The sequence below is a fragment of the Bombus pascuorum genome, chromosome 9 (assembly GCF_905332965.1).
Source record: "Bombus pascuorum chromosome 9, iyBomPasc1.1, whole genome shotgun sequence".
NCBI lineage: Eukaryota > Metazoa > Arthropoda > Insecta > Hymenoptera > Apidae > Bombus > Bombus pascuorum.
The window spans coordinates 1,127,237-1,140,428 of NC_083496.1; the positions used below are offsets into that span (position 1 = coordinate 1,127,237).

A 13,192-nucleotide genomic window follows, 5' to 3' on the forward strand; every position below is an offset into this window, starting at 1 on the left:
CAGATGTATGCAGATTGTTGACAATGGGCCAGTTACTCTCAGACTGGACATGGGTAGTGACCCATTATCCCTTAATTATTTTGAACCCCACTCTCTATACGGTAACGAGTTCGTGTAAGAGTACTTGTGCCTATGCGTGTAACATCGTTGTATTTCAACACGCCGTACAGTTCGTCGATGGATCGTCTAATGGAAACTACGTGTATCTTTGCAAAAGGCAAAAGACGACGAGTGTTTTAAAAAGAAAAGAAGGATTCCTTGGTACTAATTACACGGCTCGAGAGCGAACAGCTTAGCGAATAGCTGGAATGCCACGGGTTCGAGCAATTACGCGTGTCTTCGCAAACGCGGAAACGCGATATACACGCACCTCTCAACTTTATCCCGTCGTTCGCGCGATCTCGAGCGGAGCTACGCATACGTTGGCGTACTTGATGCAGCGATCGAGTCTCGGACAGAACGAGGCGAGAGGTCGGTCCAAACGAGCACGACGAAGATATTTTATCAGCGAGGATCGAGATCACCGCCGATAGCCAAGCGACGAGGCGAGAGCCGACGTGATAAATTCTCGAACGCGACTGCCGCTCCGTCAGTCGATTCGTACTTTCGCGAAAGTTGCAGTCCCTTTCGTCGAGAACTCGCCGAGGGATCGCGCGCCTGTGGTTTTTCGCTCGTTGCCGAAAGACTCGATTTTCAGAAAAGGAGGCGAAACGAGAAGTAATATGGCGAATCTGTACGTTAGAAGCGATTTGCTCGCACGTGGCGAGATTGCGAAGCGAAAGAGTCAACGAAAAGTCGCGTCGTCGAAGGACGAAGAATTTTATATTTAACGAATAAAAGCCTACGACTCATGGGTTTGCTAACGAGAAAAGATAACAAATTACGTAATTATCGTTAATCGGCGCGAGAACCGCTTGACACCATCCAGCGCACCAGGCACTAGAAACCAGGCAATCGGATTTGGATAAAATTTCACACAGCAGGAAAGACGGTGGTGGATAGCGCGAGGTCCAAGGGAAGGAAGAAACAATTTAAAAAATGGAACGCGACCACCGGCCGGCGCGGGGTAAGATTATCGTGGCGAGACGATCGGCACTCGGTGCTCCCGTAATTTGTGTTTTCGTTATTGCGTCCGATTCCTGTTCCCCGAAGGCACGGGAGAACAACGACGGTATCTGGTGTCGCGGAGCAGCCGAGAATGCGAGAAACCTCCGCCGCGTGTGGAACAGGTTCTTCGTTTTCCGGGGGCAGATCGGTGTTCGCTTGTTACCGCGAACAGAGAGAGGAGAACGGAGAAAAACGAAGAATCAAGAGGGAACGAGACGAAAGAATACGACCTGCATAGGCGTACGTGTGTGTGCCCCGACACCACGTTAAAGGTACACGTGTGTACAGGTCGCACAAACACCAGCACGTACGCGCACTAATCGCATCGAGCGAACTTGTTGGAATTAATTGGTCCGGCCAATTAACGCTCACGGCCTGAAACGCGTCGAGGGCAATGAAGGCGCACGATTGGCCTGCTCCCCGCCGCCCTTCGACGCTCGATATCCTTCGGCAGCGAGCGAGCTTCCTGCGAGGCCCCTAATTAATTTCGACTCGCGATCGTTCGCAGAAAATCGGACGGTACCGCGGCCACTTGGACGCAGCAACGATCCGCGTCACTTGGATCGATCGCTATCGCCTAGATCGCAAGATAGGTTTGTAGGAAAGTGCTTCCGATCTTCTGCTTCCATAAACGGATCGTTCCAATATACAGGGTGAGATTCGCCGAGCAACGCGATGCGTTTCCAGTTAGTTAGTCCGGATTAGGTTTACGACTTTATGCACGCGCTTAGGTTTACGCGATCTTTCGTTCGCAGCGTATTTTTCTCAGCTTTACCACTGGCAAGTAGCGTCCGGGCCGCTCGTTGAAACGTTACGCCGCAACGATTAGTCTGACGCGATTTAGGGCTCTTTAAACGCTCGGTCCTATGGAAAAGAAACGATCGACCAAGGCGTGAAGATTGTTTTTTTAAATATAATCGAGGGGCAATCGAGAAGAGAAAGAGACGCCACGGGACAGAAAACGGACCTCTTTCTCCCTTGCGCCGAAAGGAAAACGTTGCGTCCCGCGATAACTCGATTATTACGGAACATATTGATTCGTGTACGCTGCACGAGGCGGGCAGCAAAAAGCGAATTTGAATCGGCCGGTAAAACAATGAAATAACGATGTAATCTTCGACAATGGATGGCATAACCGGCCGGAGTCGCTCGTTGTCCGCTTGTTAACGATGAAATATTACGTATGTACGGCAGCTGTCATCTTACTTGTCCTTTGACGGCATATTTATACCGGTTTCACCCTGTTCCGCGGCGCCCGATCGCCGATAACGGATGCCCCTCGCTAATGCACCTCGCCACCAAGACGCTCTTACGCTTCTGAATTCGTTACGCTATCACCTAGACTCTGCACGCCGTAAACGTGCCAATTTGCGCACTGTTTTACGCGTAAGAGATTCCCACTCGACCGTCGAATGCAACCTAACGAATCGTATTTTTCACGTTTCGCGAACGACGGAGGGACAATTTTAAGAGTCTCGAACGTTTCGAAAATACCTGTCGATTGTCGCGAACGTTATGCCATTGATTCGTCGCGAAGCTATCTCTAAGAAGCTCGTAACTCTGCGTTTAAACAGTTTTTTTTCCAACTACCCAAGTACCTGTACCGAGATACGTATTTAGCCGCCACGTAACAAAATCATAAAAGATATAACTTAGAAAAAAAGAAGCTGACACCCCGCTGGGGGTAGCCACCCACATGCTATATTTATTTTTATTTTTTTTTTTTATCAATAAGATATAACACTTTACCAAATATCCATAAGGACAAATTGTAAAAAACCAAAATAAAATAAAAAAAAAAACTTTGTTACGACATAAAAGATATAACTTAAAAAACACGAAGCTGGCACCCCGCTGGGGGTAGCCACCCACATGCTATTTTTATTTTATTTTTATTTTCTTTTTTTTCACCAATAAGATATAACACTTTACCAAATGTCCATAAGGACAAATTGTAAAAAACCAAAATAAAATAAAAAAAAAAACTTTGTTACGACATAAAAGATATAACTTGGAAAAAACGAAGCTGGCACCCCGCTGGGGATAGCCACCCACATGCTATATTTATTTTTATTTTATTTTTTTTTATCGATAAGATATAACACTTTACCAAATGTCCATCAGGACAAATTGTAAAAAACCAAAATAAAAAAAAACTTTGTTACGACATAAAACATATAACTTGGAAAAAACGAAGCTGGCACCCCGCTGGGGGTAGCCACCCACATGCTATTTTTATTTTATTTTTCTTTTTTTCATCAATAACATATAACACTTTACCAAATGTCCATCAGGACAAATTGTAAAAAACCAAAATAAAATAAAAAAAAAATCTTTGTTACGACATAAAAGATATAACTTAAAAAACACGAAGCTGGCACCCCGCTGGGGGTAGCCACCCACATGCTATATTTATTTTATTTTTCTTTTTTTTCACCAATAAGATATAACACTTTACCAAATGTCCATCAGGACAAATTGTAAAAAACCAAAATAAAATAAAAAAAAAACTTTGTTACGACATAAAAGATATAACTTGGAAAAAACGAAGCTGGCACCCCGCTGGGGATAGCCACCCACATGCTATATTTATTTTTATTTTATTTTTTTTTATCGATAAGATATAACACTTTACCAAATGTCCATCAGGACAAATTGTAAAAAACCAAAATAAAAAAAAACTTTGTTACGACATAAAACATATAACTTGGAAAAAACGAAGCTGGCACCCCGCTGGGGGTAGCCACCCACATGCTATTTTTATTTTATTTTTCTTTTTTTCATCAATAACATATAACACTTTACCAAATGTCCATCAGGACAAATTGTAAAAAACCAAAATAAAATAAAAAAAAAATCTTTGTTACGACATAAAAGATATAACTTAAAAAACACGAAGCTGGCACCCCGCTGGGGGTAGCCACCCACATGCTATATTTATTTTATTTTTCTTTTTTTTCACCAATAAGATATAACACTTTACCAAATGTCCATCAGGACAAATTGTAAAAAACCAAAATAAAATAAAAAAAAAACTTTGTTACGACATAAAAGATATAACTTAGAAAAAACGAAGCTGGCACCCCGCTGGGGGTAGCCACCCACATGCTATATTTATTTTTATTTTTTTTTCACCAATAAGATATAACACTTTACCAAATGTCCATAAGGACAAATTGTAAAAAACCAAAATAAAATAAAAAAAAAAGAAGGAACGTAACAAAGAATAGAAAGTAGAAAACCGTTTTGTGGGCGAAAGAAGAAAGAAAATCGAAAGAAGGAAAAACTTGGTCGTAACGAATAGTTTTTTCAATTTAGCCGAGCGATTTATTGCACGACACGAAAGATACGGTATTCCGGTATGGGGGAAAAAATTGTTTAAATAATAGAGAGAATAAAAATTTGCAACACGCGCGCCAGCTTGAAACGTTAAAAGCAGACTTTTCGCGAGACAACCGAGCCGGAAAGGTTCGAAACAATGTGGAAGCTGAGGGCTTATCGATCGTGCACGATTGATCGACGTGTATCGAAATCCTTCGTGGATCTAACAGACTGTCTTTCGCGGCACATTTATGCCGGGTTCGTACCGTGCATGACGTCCGATGAACGATAACCGGCGTACGCGCTAATACCCGCAATCAGAAACGGAACAGGATCGGGAATCGGTAATCAGGATCGACGTTCGCATTCTCCAAGAGGCCATTACTCAAAGATCTGACACAGCGGGAAAAGAGGTGTCGCGTGACGATTAAACACGCGTTACCGAATTCCCCGTTGATCTATCGTCGTTATTATTATTACATATTTATGAGGAAAGAACGACGAAGGATAAATATACAGACCTCTGCGTTTCTATTTTCTATCGTAGGAGAAACCGGAGCAAAGAGTTTGTCGATGAATCGATGTTTCAAGGTCTGACGCGTTCGTTGAAATTGAAATTCACACTGAAGTCTATGTATCCGATAATAAGGGACGGATAAGTTGGCAATTGGAAATAAAACGCGAAAAGGGAAATTCAAATCGTCGTTGGACAAAGTATGAAGGAAAAGGAAAGAAAGGAGAGCGAAGAACTGTTACGGCAGTGTCGAGTTTTCGATCGAGCCACGATCACCGTGGAAAAACACGAAGTGAGAAGAAGAAATGGCGGATCCGTTTAACAAGGTGCTTCGCCTACCGGATAATACATAAGGGGTATTAAGGCCGCTACTCAATTGGGTATGAGCTCACCGAGAGGTGGACGTCTCAATTTTCTTCGCGACTTAATGACCGATCGTTAAAACCCGGCTTCGCCTCGAACCGGCTCCTCGCCGCACGAGAACCGACAAGATGAAACGAGACAAAGCTACCCGGTCCTCTCCTCTGCCTTCTTACCCACACCCTCGTACACACACCGGCAATTCTCGTCGTTCTAACGTAATCACTGGCTTTCTGTCGTAACGACGTTTATAAGTATCGAGACCCTGCCGATTTCTCGTCACGACTTTACTTTTCTCGTTATCGACGAGTGCCGCGAATATCGTGACAGTAGCTATCGCGTTTTAATTCCTTTGAATAATATCGAATCTTATTCCCCTTATCCCTTTTTATTTATTCCATATCGGTATATTTTATTTGTCCCAGTAAGAAGAATTTTTATCCCTAGAAATCGTCTCTCTTTAACGATTCGGATTATGTATCGTCGTTTCGAAATAAAACGTTGCGCGATATTCCGCGTCGTAAATTTTTAATACTCAGGTGGCGCTGCGTACTGTATCTTAAAGGTTATTGCGATCAAGAATTCGAATATCGTATTACGAATTTACGAGATCAGCTAATTTCATGATTCTTAAGCTTCGCTTTCATTGCCCGTATTGGCTATAGAATTATCCGTAAACGATTTACCGTGCCAAGTAATTACTACCTCGCATTTGCATCGATCGATGTTCACCGTTGATTTCGTTCGATTTATCCGTTCCGTGTATGTACGGATTACACAAATTATTTTACTTACCAGAAAAGGAAGATTTAGAACGTTATTTCGATGCAGCAGTTTTTCTTGAACCGGAAGTTTCGCGTCGTCGTTCTGCCGCGGCATTTTCATCTTCCAAGGTTGTTGAAATTATTTTTATCACAAAATTACACAGTCGACTAAGACACAACGACTTTAACGCGGTACCGAACAAATAAAACTGATCGTTTCATACCGAACTCGCCCTCTAGTGGGACAACGTTTAAACAGTTTACTTTCACGCCACTTAATCTACGGTTGATACATCACATTTTATATTCTACAGTCGATATGTTTTTAACAAAAAAAGAAAATAAATATAAAAAAGATAATTATAACATTTACATTTTTACAACAACATCCTAGGTTCGTAGTCCTAAGTATTCGTTGAGGCGTGTCGCATTCGACCAAAAGCTATGCCCAAATATTCGCCGACGAGCTTGGTTGTGCTTTCGCTAGTCGAATTTCTGGTGCGCTGCGTGCACGTTCCGTTCGCAATTTCCGTGTTTCTTCGGTTTGAATTTCTTGTACCGCAGCAGTCGTGTACTTTTTTATATCGTTCGATCGAAATTTCGACGCTAATTTCGCATCTCCAGAGTAATCAACGGGATTTTCGGTATTCGACGACTTAGTAAGGGACAAAGTTTTGTCAACTTCGTTTTCATATAAACTGGGAAAAAATAAATACGTCCAATCAATTTTCGGGGTAAAGAAGAATAGGATGCAAGAAGGAAAACGTTAAAAGAAGATAGAAAAATGTATTTTAAAAACAGCAGATAATATACTGACATCTATTACGAAACGTATGATCTTACCGAAACGGTAGCCATTTTGTAAATTCTTTACTACGTCTTTTTTTATTTTGCGTTGCTAGTTTGGCAATAATTTTTGCGTCTACGTTCACTGACTTCGTCTTTTGCATACAGTTATTTAATCTTTCAATGTTTAACGTCAATTGTTGTATTTGCACTTTGAGTGTCGCATTTTCGTGAACTAGTCGAGCGTTTCGTTGCACCACCTGAGAGTCCACGCAATAAACAATGATTTCTTTTTATATTAAAAAAAAAAAAAAAAAAAAAAAAATAGGACATTATACAATTGAGAAATGGTTAGGATCAATTGCATTTTTATGAAATTCACCTGCAAAAATTTTGCTTTGCTCAAAGGTAAAGGGTCTTGAAATTTTTCGGAGACGATTATATTGAGTTCCTCTCTTGCTTCGTCTAATTTCTCCATCATATCCGACATTACTCCTAGATGCTCCTTCAATAATTGATCAAATTTCTCCCTCAACGAATCCTTAGCATATTTCATTCGCAAAAACTTTATACACAAATTGTACGTTGTCTCCACTTTTTCGTTTAATTCTTCTCGCAGCGATTTATTCTCATCTTCCAAACATTCTCGTACTATTTCTAATTCTTTTCTTCGTTGAGATAATTTCGAGGCACCACGTCGTACTTTTTGTCGTTGCATTTCACTGTCAAAGAAATCCTTTTCTCTCTGATAGAGGAATCTTTCATCGTCCAACTGCTCTGAAATTAAGTCGATACATTTAAGAATCGCGATGAACTCGTATCAAGTTTCCAAAGTCTTACGTTTCAGGTTCCTCACGTATCTTTGTTGTTTCTTCAATTCAGCCGATAGTCGACCATTATCTCGTTGCATATTTTGCAACTGAACATCCTTTAATTGTATTATATTTTCTAATGATATAACTGTTTCCTTCAGATCTGCCACCTTTCAAATATACATATATTAGGACCACTGGTTCGATATCCATACGAAATGACTCGTATTCAACGTACTTGTTGATATAGACTTGTTAATTTCTCGCTGGCTACTTGACATTGTCTACTTGAGTGAAAAATCTTCGCGTCTGTACCCCTGTTCAAGCCGTTTTTACAACTAATATTCTGCATATCATAATAGCGAATATTACGTGCTAGCGATCAGCGATAAAATTTTCTTGACCTTCAACTACATCACATCAAAATGTTTCGTATCGTTAATTTCATCGATGATGTTTCACTTACCTTAGTATGTTAAAAAATTTAGTTACATAGTAATCTGTAAAATTTTTAGGTTCTGTTCGTTTGTAGACTGTCACGGGACTCCTCTAATAAAATAAACTGATATACCTCTTATAAATTAAAAATCATTAACATGATGCTTGTATTTATTTCCTCGAGAATTTTATAAACAGGCAATTTCTGTTTTTCACATAATGACGAAAAATCATTTTCACTAAGTTATTAGATATCTTTGATTGTACTAACAAATGACAAACGCTTGGATGTCATAAAACTCTACAAACTACGAATACATCATTTTTCTTGTACAATCAGGAAAGGCGTCTAAATAAAGATTACATCGTGCAATACTGATTAAAAGTTGTGAAATTTTTTATTGTATCGTATATGTACAAAATAGGTGTACAGACTACTTATCAATCGTATGGGCGTGTCCTATGCACGCATTACATATGCTTTTATCGCATATGACACTGATGTAAGAGCATCACATTGTGTAGTACACCTATGTAATCCCCTCTTCTGTTATCTTTCATCAAATGGAATGAATATCGAGATGACTCGTAACTATGTTTCTTTTTTAAAATCCTGATCTCATTTTTTTTTCCTCTTTACAATCAATAACATTCTAGCATAAGGGTTCTGTGACTATTACCCTTTCCCCATCTTGTACACACGAAAATAATAAATTACACTGGAACGTTATCTTCGAAATTTGTTTCTGTTTTCCCTTAAGGAGCATAGTAATTCATTTTTTTTTTCTTTTTTCTGCGAATCGCGTTTACATTACTACGTTAGAATAGTGTATCTTCGCATCATTGGAAGTATCGATGTGTGAACACGGCATCGGAGAAGACAAAAAGGAAACAATACGAATACACCTCACTGTGGGTCCGTCCGTGCTTTCCACTAATTTTATTAACAACAACTGGGCCAAATATATTTTTTTTTTCACATTTACTTTTAAAAATTCACATTTTTTTTACATCACCTTACACACTTTTTTGTTTGTTTTTTTTTTTTTTTAGTAATTTCCCCCCGTAACAAAATAAAAGAAGTTAATGCATACAATTGGCTCTCAGAAGAATGCCCTCTGAACTTTCAACTCCATAAAATTTTGTCAAAAAAATAATTTTTGATTCACATTCTTAATATCCCATAGAGTTTGTTTAATACGGGTCATTCCTCTAAGGCAATTTGGGGAAAATATTGTTAAAATAAATCCCACTCTCTGTCCACAACAGACATACGACATAATTAAAATTTTTATACATCAAAGAAATGCGACATAATTCTTCGTACATAGTGTAATATTTTATAATAGTTTTCATTGGTCCAGTTGTGTTGTAGAAACGTGGAAGGCAACGTTGTCGTCTGATAATCTGGTGAAACGATACTAGATTCGCACAAATGCGGATGATATTGATGGACTTACGCTTAGCCTAACTTAAAAGTTTGTTGTTTCCATAGTAATAAGGCTCGTGCTTATTTTTTCTTGTTCTTATTAGCTTGATTTTTGTATTTGGCTGCAGTTGTTAATTTGGCATTCTTCTTCTTGGGTTCATCTTCATCGTCTTCCTCATCTTCTGGCTCCTAACATGTTAAAGTAACAAATAGAATATAACTATGTAAATATTTTGCAAAGTTTCAAGTACTAGTGTTACATTAAAATGGAAACCTAGATGCGAAATTTTGTTTTATAAGAGATTGTATTGTTTACTGACATTCTAATGCATTTCCTGTTCCTATAATACTAAAACTGTAAGTTGAACAGAAAAAATGGAAAAAGGAGGAAACATGATAAGTAAGGAATAAAAGCAACTATTTCAAAATGGGATGATTTATTATGGAAAAAAAGAAAAGTCACATGGAATGAAAATACAAACGCAGAAAGTTATATCCACGACTTTCATTTATTCCTCAATCTTCAGTGCCCTCCCACCCTCCCCCCGCACCCCCCCGGGGAAATTTTAAGTCATATAATGGGATTTTAAAATACTCTTGGTAAAACTTGTTTTTCGGGGATGATTGAATAGCAGCATTTTAATATTAGGACTCTATTTGTCTACAGCTTCATCCATCTTGGCACGCTTCGTGCCATTTTTTTTACCCTCTGCAGAATGTTTTCTTTTCTTTTGCAGTGCCTGAAATTTGTATTCCTAGTATATAGAAAATGAAATACTATCACTTCTGGTAATATACATAATAAAAGCATAACAAGGACTGTTAATATCAAGTTGATCTATTTATATATAATTGCTTCAGTCGAAAATATTCCGCATTTTCCATATATCAATTCTTAAAAAGATCTTATGCAAGCCTAATTAGAATGTCAGTTATTAATACAATCTTTTCTTTAATTGTAATTTTCTCAATAACTTTTAATATGTACATATTATCTATATCGTTACTCCAGATTAATCATTATGATTTCTATACCTTATCATCATCGTCATCATCGATGTTCTCCTCTTCCATTTCATCATCCATATCATCAAACTCCTCCATGTGTGTACCTGAAAAATCCAAATTAGCATGGTATGGTTTATTTCAACACCTTTAATTTCATATGCATTTTCTAAGAAAACAAACAAAATGTTCTTGACAAATTATTGTGAAACAATTATCATAACTAGATAAAAGAGCTCTGAAATATGTATTTCCGTAAATTTAACGTTTGAAGATCTTGTACGAATACTTTTGCAGTTCGAGTTTCCATCTAAATTTGCTATATTGTCGTTATCACAACCGTTAAAAGGCGTCCAGTTGCAATTATCGCCCTTCTCTATGTAATGTTTAAATTTAATACAATTGATTACTCGTAAAAAGGGTATCGATGCCTTATATGCATTTTATTAGAAATTTAATTGTACAAATAAGACGTTAAATTTTTGCTAGAAAAAGTATCCTAAATTCGATATGGCAATAGACAATATTCATTCTTACCAAGTAGATTATGTCCTACTATGTGAACAGGACCACTTCCTTTAACCAAAGTAAATGTGACTGGAGGGTCAGGAAAACTGAGATCCAGAATAATCTGTGCAGTTTTCCCCATCTCCAGCAGGGCAATTGGTGTTTTGATGGGTCCTTTTAACCCCATTGCTTCAACTTGTAATACATTAAGTTCGCCGGGTTTAGCCTCTGGACCTAGCAGAGCCTATAAAATACATAAAAAATATATATATATATATATACATATGCATGTATATAGAAATTACAGTGTTTTATATAAGGCAATAACAACAAGAACCACAATTGTGTACAATTATTACACAAATTTATGAAAGAAATCCCATTTATGTAGAAATAAGATCTTTATCCTAATCAATTGTAAAATATGACTACTATGAACAGTTATAAACACTTCTATAAAAAAAAAAAATCTTGGCAAACATTCTTAATTTGCATACGTTTATAAACGTTGGATTGTTTATCTATAATTAGCGAATATTTTTATATTAAAATATATGTAAATAATATACATTCACGAAACAAACATCAAGATCACAAATCTTCATTGCTTTCGTTTCTCGAAAATTCGGAAACAAAAAGAGGGTTCTAGCGCGTGAAAATAAAGAATGGAGGCTATAATAAAGAGCAGCATGTTAATTTCGTATTACGATTAAAAATTCGCGCGCAAACCTAACAAGAAGTGATGAAAGCGCTCGAAAAATCATGATTGCTAGTGACGCCAAATATTGGTCATATATTTTTGCACGGTTAATAGATACATATACGAAATATTGGCGAGTTTGTAAAAATACAGCAACTTCGTATGGAAATAAATCAGAGATATACATCGCAAATCGAATAAAAGGGCCGTTCTCGATGAAATCGCGCGTTAATGAAAATCCGTTACTCTTAACCGAACACGACGAAAAGCAAACGAAACGTATATAATGTATCAAGCAGCAATAAAAAATATATATATATAACACAAATTTCCAGCGAATTTCTATCGATATTTTTTACTTACCATTTTTATGATCAGCTTCTGATCTGCACCGAAATGTTGGTTTGTTCCGTCTGCGTCGTCGTTTTTGTGCTCCGGATCCCATACCTCGCTAGAATTCAGTCCTTCGAGGGTAATTCCTGGACACAGAAATCACAAGAGTACGCACACGGAATATCGTAAATGCTTGCCGTTGTAGCATAGTTTGATAAAAAAAATCAAGTTCGTTAGCTCTTTAGGGGACAATGGGGACTCCTCGTCACAATGGCCGAAAACCAGCCGGCGTCTCGACCATAATACCGCTCGCGTCGAATGGCCAATGACGACGAAAGTAATAGCGTGCTCCATAAAATAAAGGAGCCACAACGTTTCCGATAACACAGCTTCTAATATTTACCATAAAGATACTCTTCTGCCATGACGATCGACTTGATATTAAAGGATTTTCGTTAGTAGAAGTATAGAAGCAACCCGTTGGAGTGTGCGTGCCGAACGAGAGTAGAGAAGCCAAAGACGCCGCGCGCACAACGTTCGCTGCGCGAAGAACAGTGGTCGCACGTGCTAGACGAACGCGTAGCAAATGAGTTTCACGTACTCAGCCTTGCGCGCCTAGAATACGTTCTTCTCTTTGATTGGTCGATGTACTTTCAACTATCATCAACAGCGTTGCCATCTAATATCACGAACTACACCGAAGACTTTTCGACGGGTATTATTTACCCCTTCCCCACGCCACCAATATTCTACCGGTTATGAAAGAAATGAGTCGAATGAAAAATGTAACTGTTCAAGTTCACTCTTTTTATCATTATTCTTGGCCGATAAATGTAAGAATCTCCCGCAAGATAACAAAAAATTAAGCGTATAAATTATTCCTAAACAGAAGGTTATATATATAAGTATATCCTGATATACCTTAATCCCTATTTGATGTAAACATGAAAGATTTAATTATCGAATTTTTAGTAAAATATTACTTCTCCTTCAAAATAGTGAAATATACAACTATGTGATTACTTTCAATCCTTTTTCTCTAAGAAAATAATAAAGAAATTTAGTATTACATATTTACGAATGTATATTTTTGAAAAGTACCAAAATATTTTGTCT

At 38.0% G+C, this 13,192-nt stretch overlaps 1 protein-coding gene and 1 pseudogene across 2 annotated transcripts; both read right to left on the reverse strand.

The window, feature by feature from the left end:
* Positions 1–6,099: 6,099 nt before the first annotated feature.
* Positions 6,100–8,344, reverse strand: LOC132910518 (uncharacterized; annotated as a pseudogene).
* A 131-nt stretch (positions 8,345–8,475) lies between these two features.
* Positions 8,476–12,682, reverse strand: LOC132910517 (nucleoplasmin-like protein). 2 transcript variants are annotated; one of them, XM_060966280.1, is made up of 5 exons: positions 12,480–12,679; positions 12,107–12,222; positions 11,074–11,287; positions 10,567–10,643; positions 8,476–9,720 (listed from the first exon to the last, which is right to left on the reverse strand). In XM_060966280.1, exons 1-5 carry the CDS (start codon positions 12,499–12,501, stop codon positions 9,613–9,615), a joined length of 537 nt encoding a protein of 178 aa, XP_060822263.1. In that variant the 5' UTR covers positions 12,502–12,679; the 3' UTR covers positions 8,476–9,612. The 2 variants fall into 2 exon arrangements, with proteins under 2 accessions (XP_060822263.1, XP_060822264.1); XM_060966281.1 differs by lacking the exon at positions 8,476–9,720 and adding an exon at positions 9,950–10,271 and having other exon boundaries at positions 12,480–12,682.
* Positions 12,683–13,192: the final 510 nt, after the last annotated feature.

What these genes read in the sequence shown, in the direction of transcription:
- LOC132910517 (XM_060966280.1), bottom strand. Translation starts at nt 12,501, where the DNA reads ATGGCAGAAGAGTATCTTTATG. An exon ending in GGCAGAAGAGTATCTTTATG is followed by an intron (nt 12,223 to 12,479) that starts GTAAATATTAGA and finishes TTCTGTGTCCAG; the next exon opens with GAATTACCCTCGAAGGACTG. An exon ending in AGAAGCTGATCATAAAAATG is followed by an intron (nt 11,288 to 12,106) that starts GTAAGTAAAAAA and finishes TGTATTTTATAG; the next exon opens with GCTCTGCTAGGTCCAGAGGC.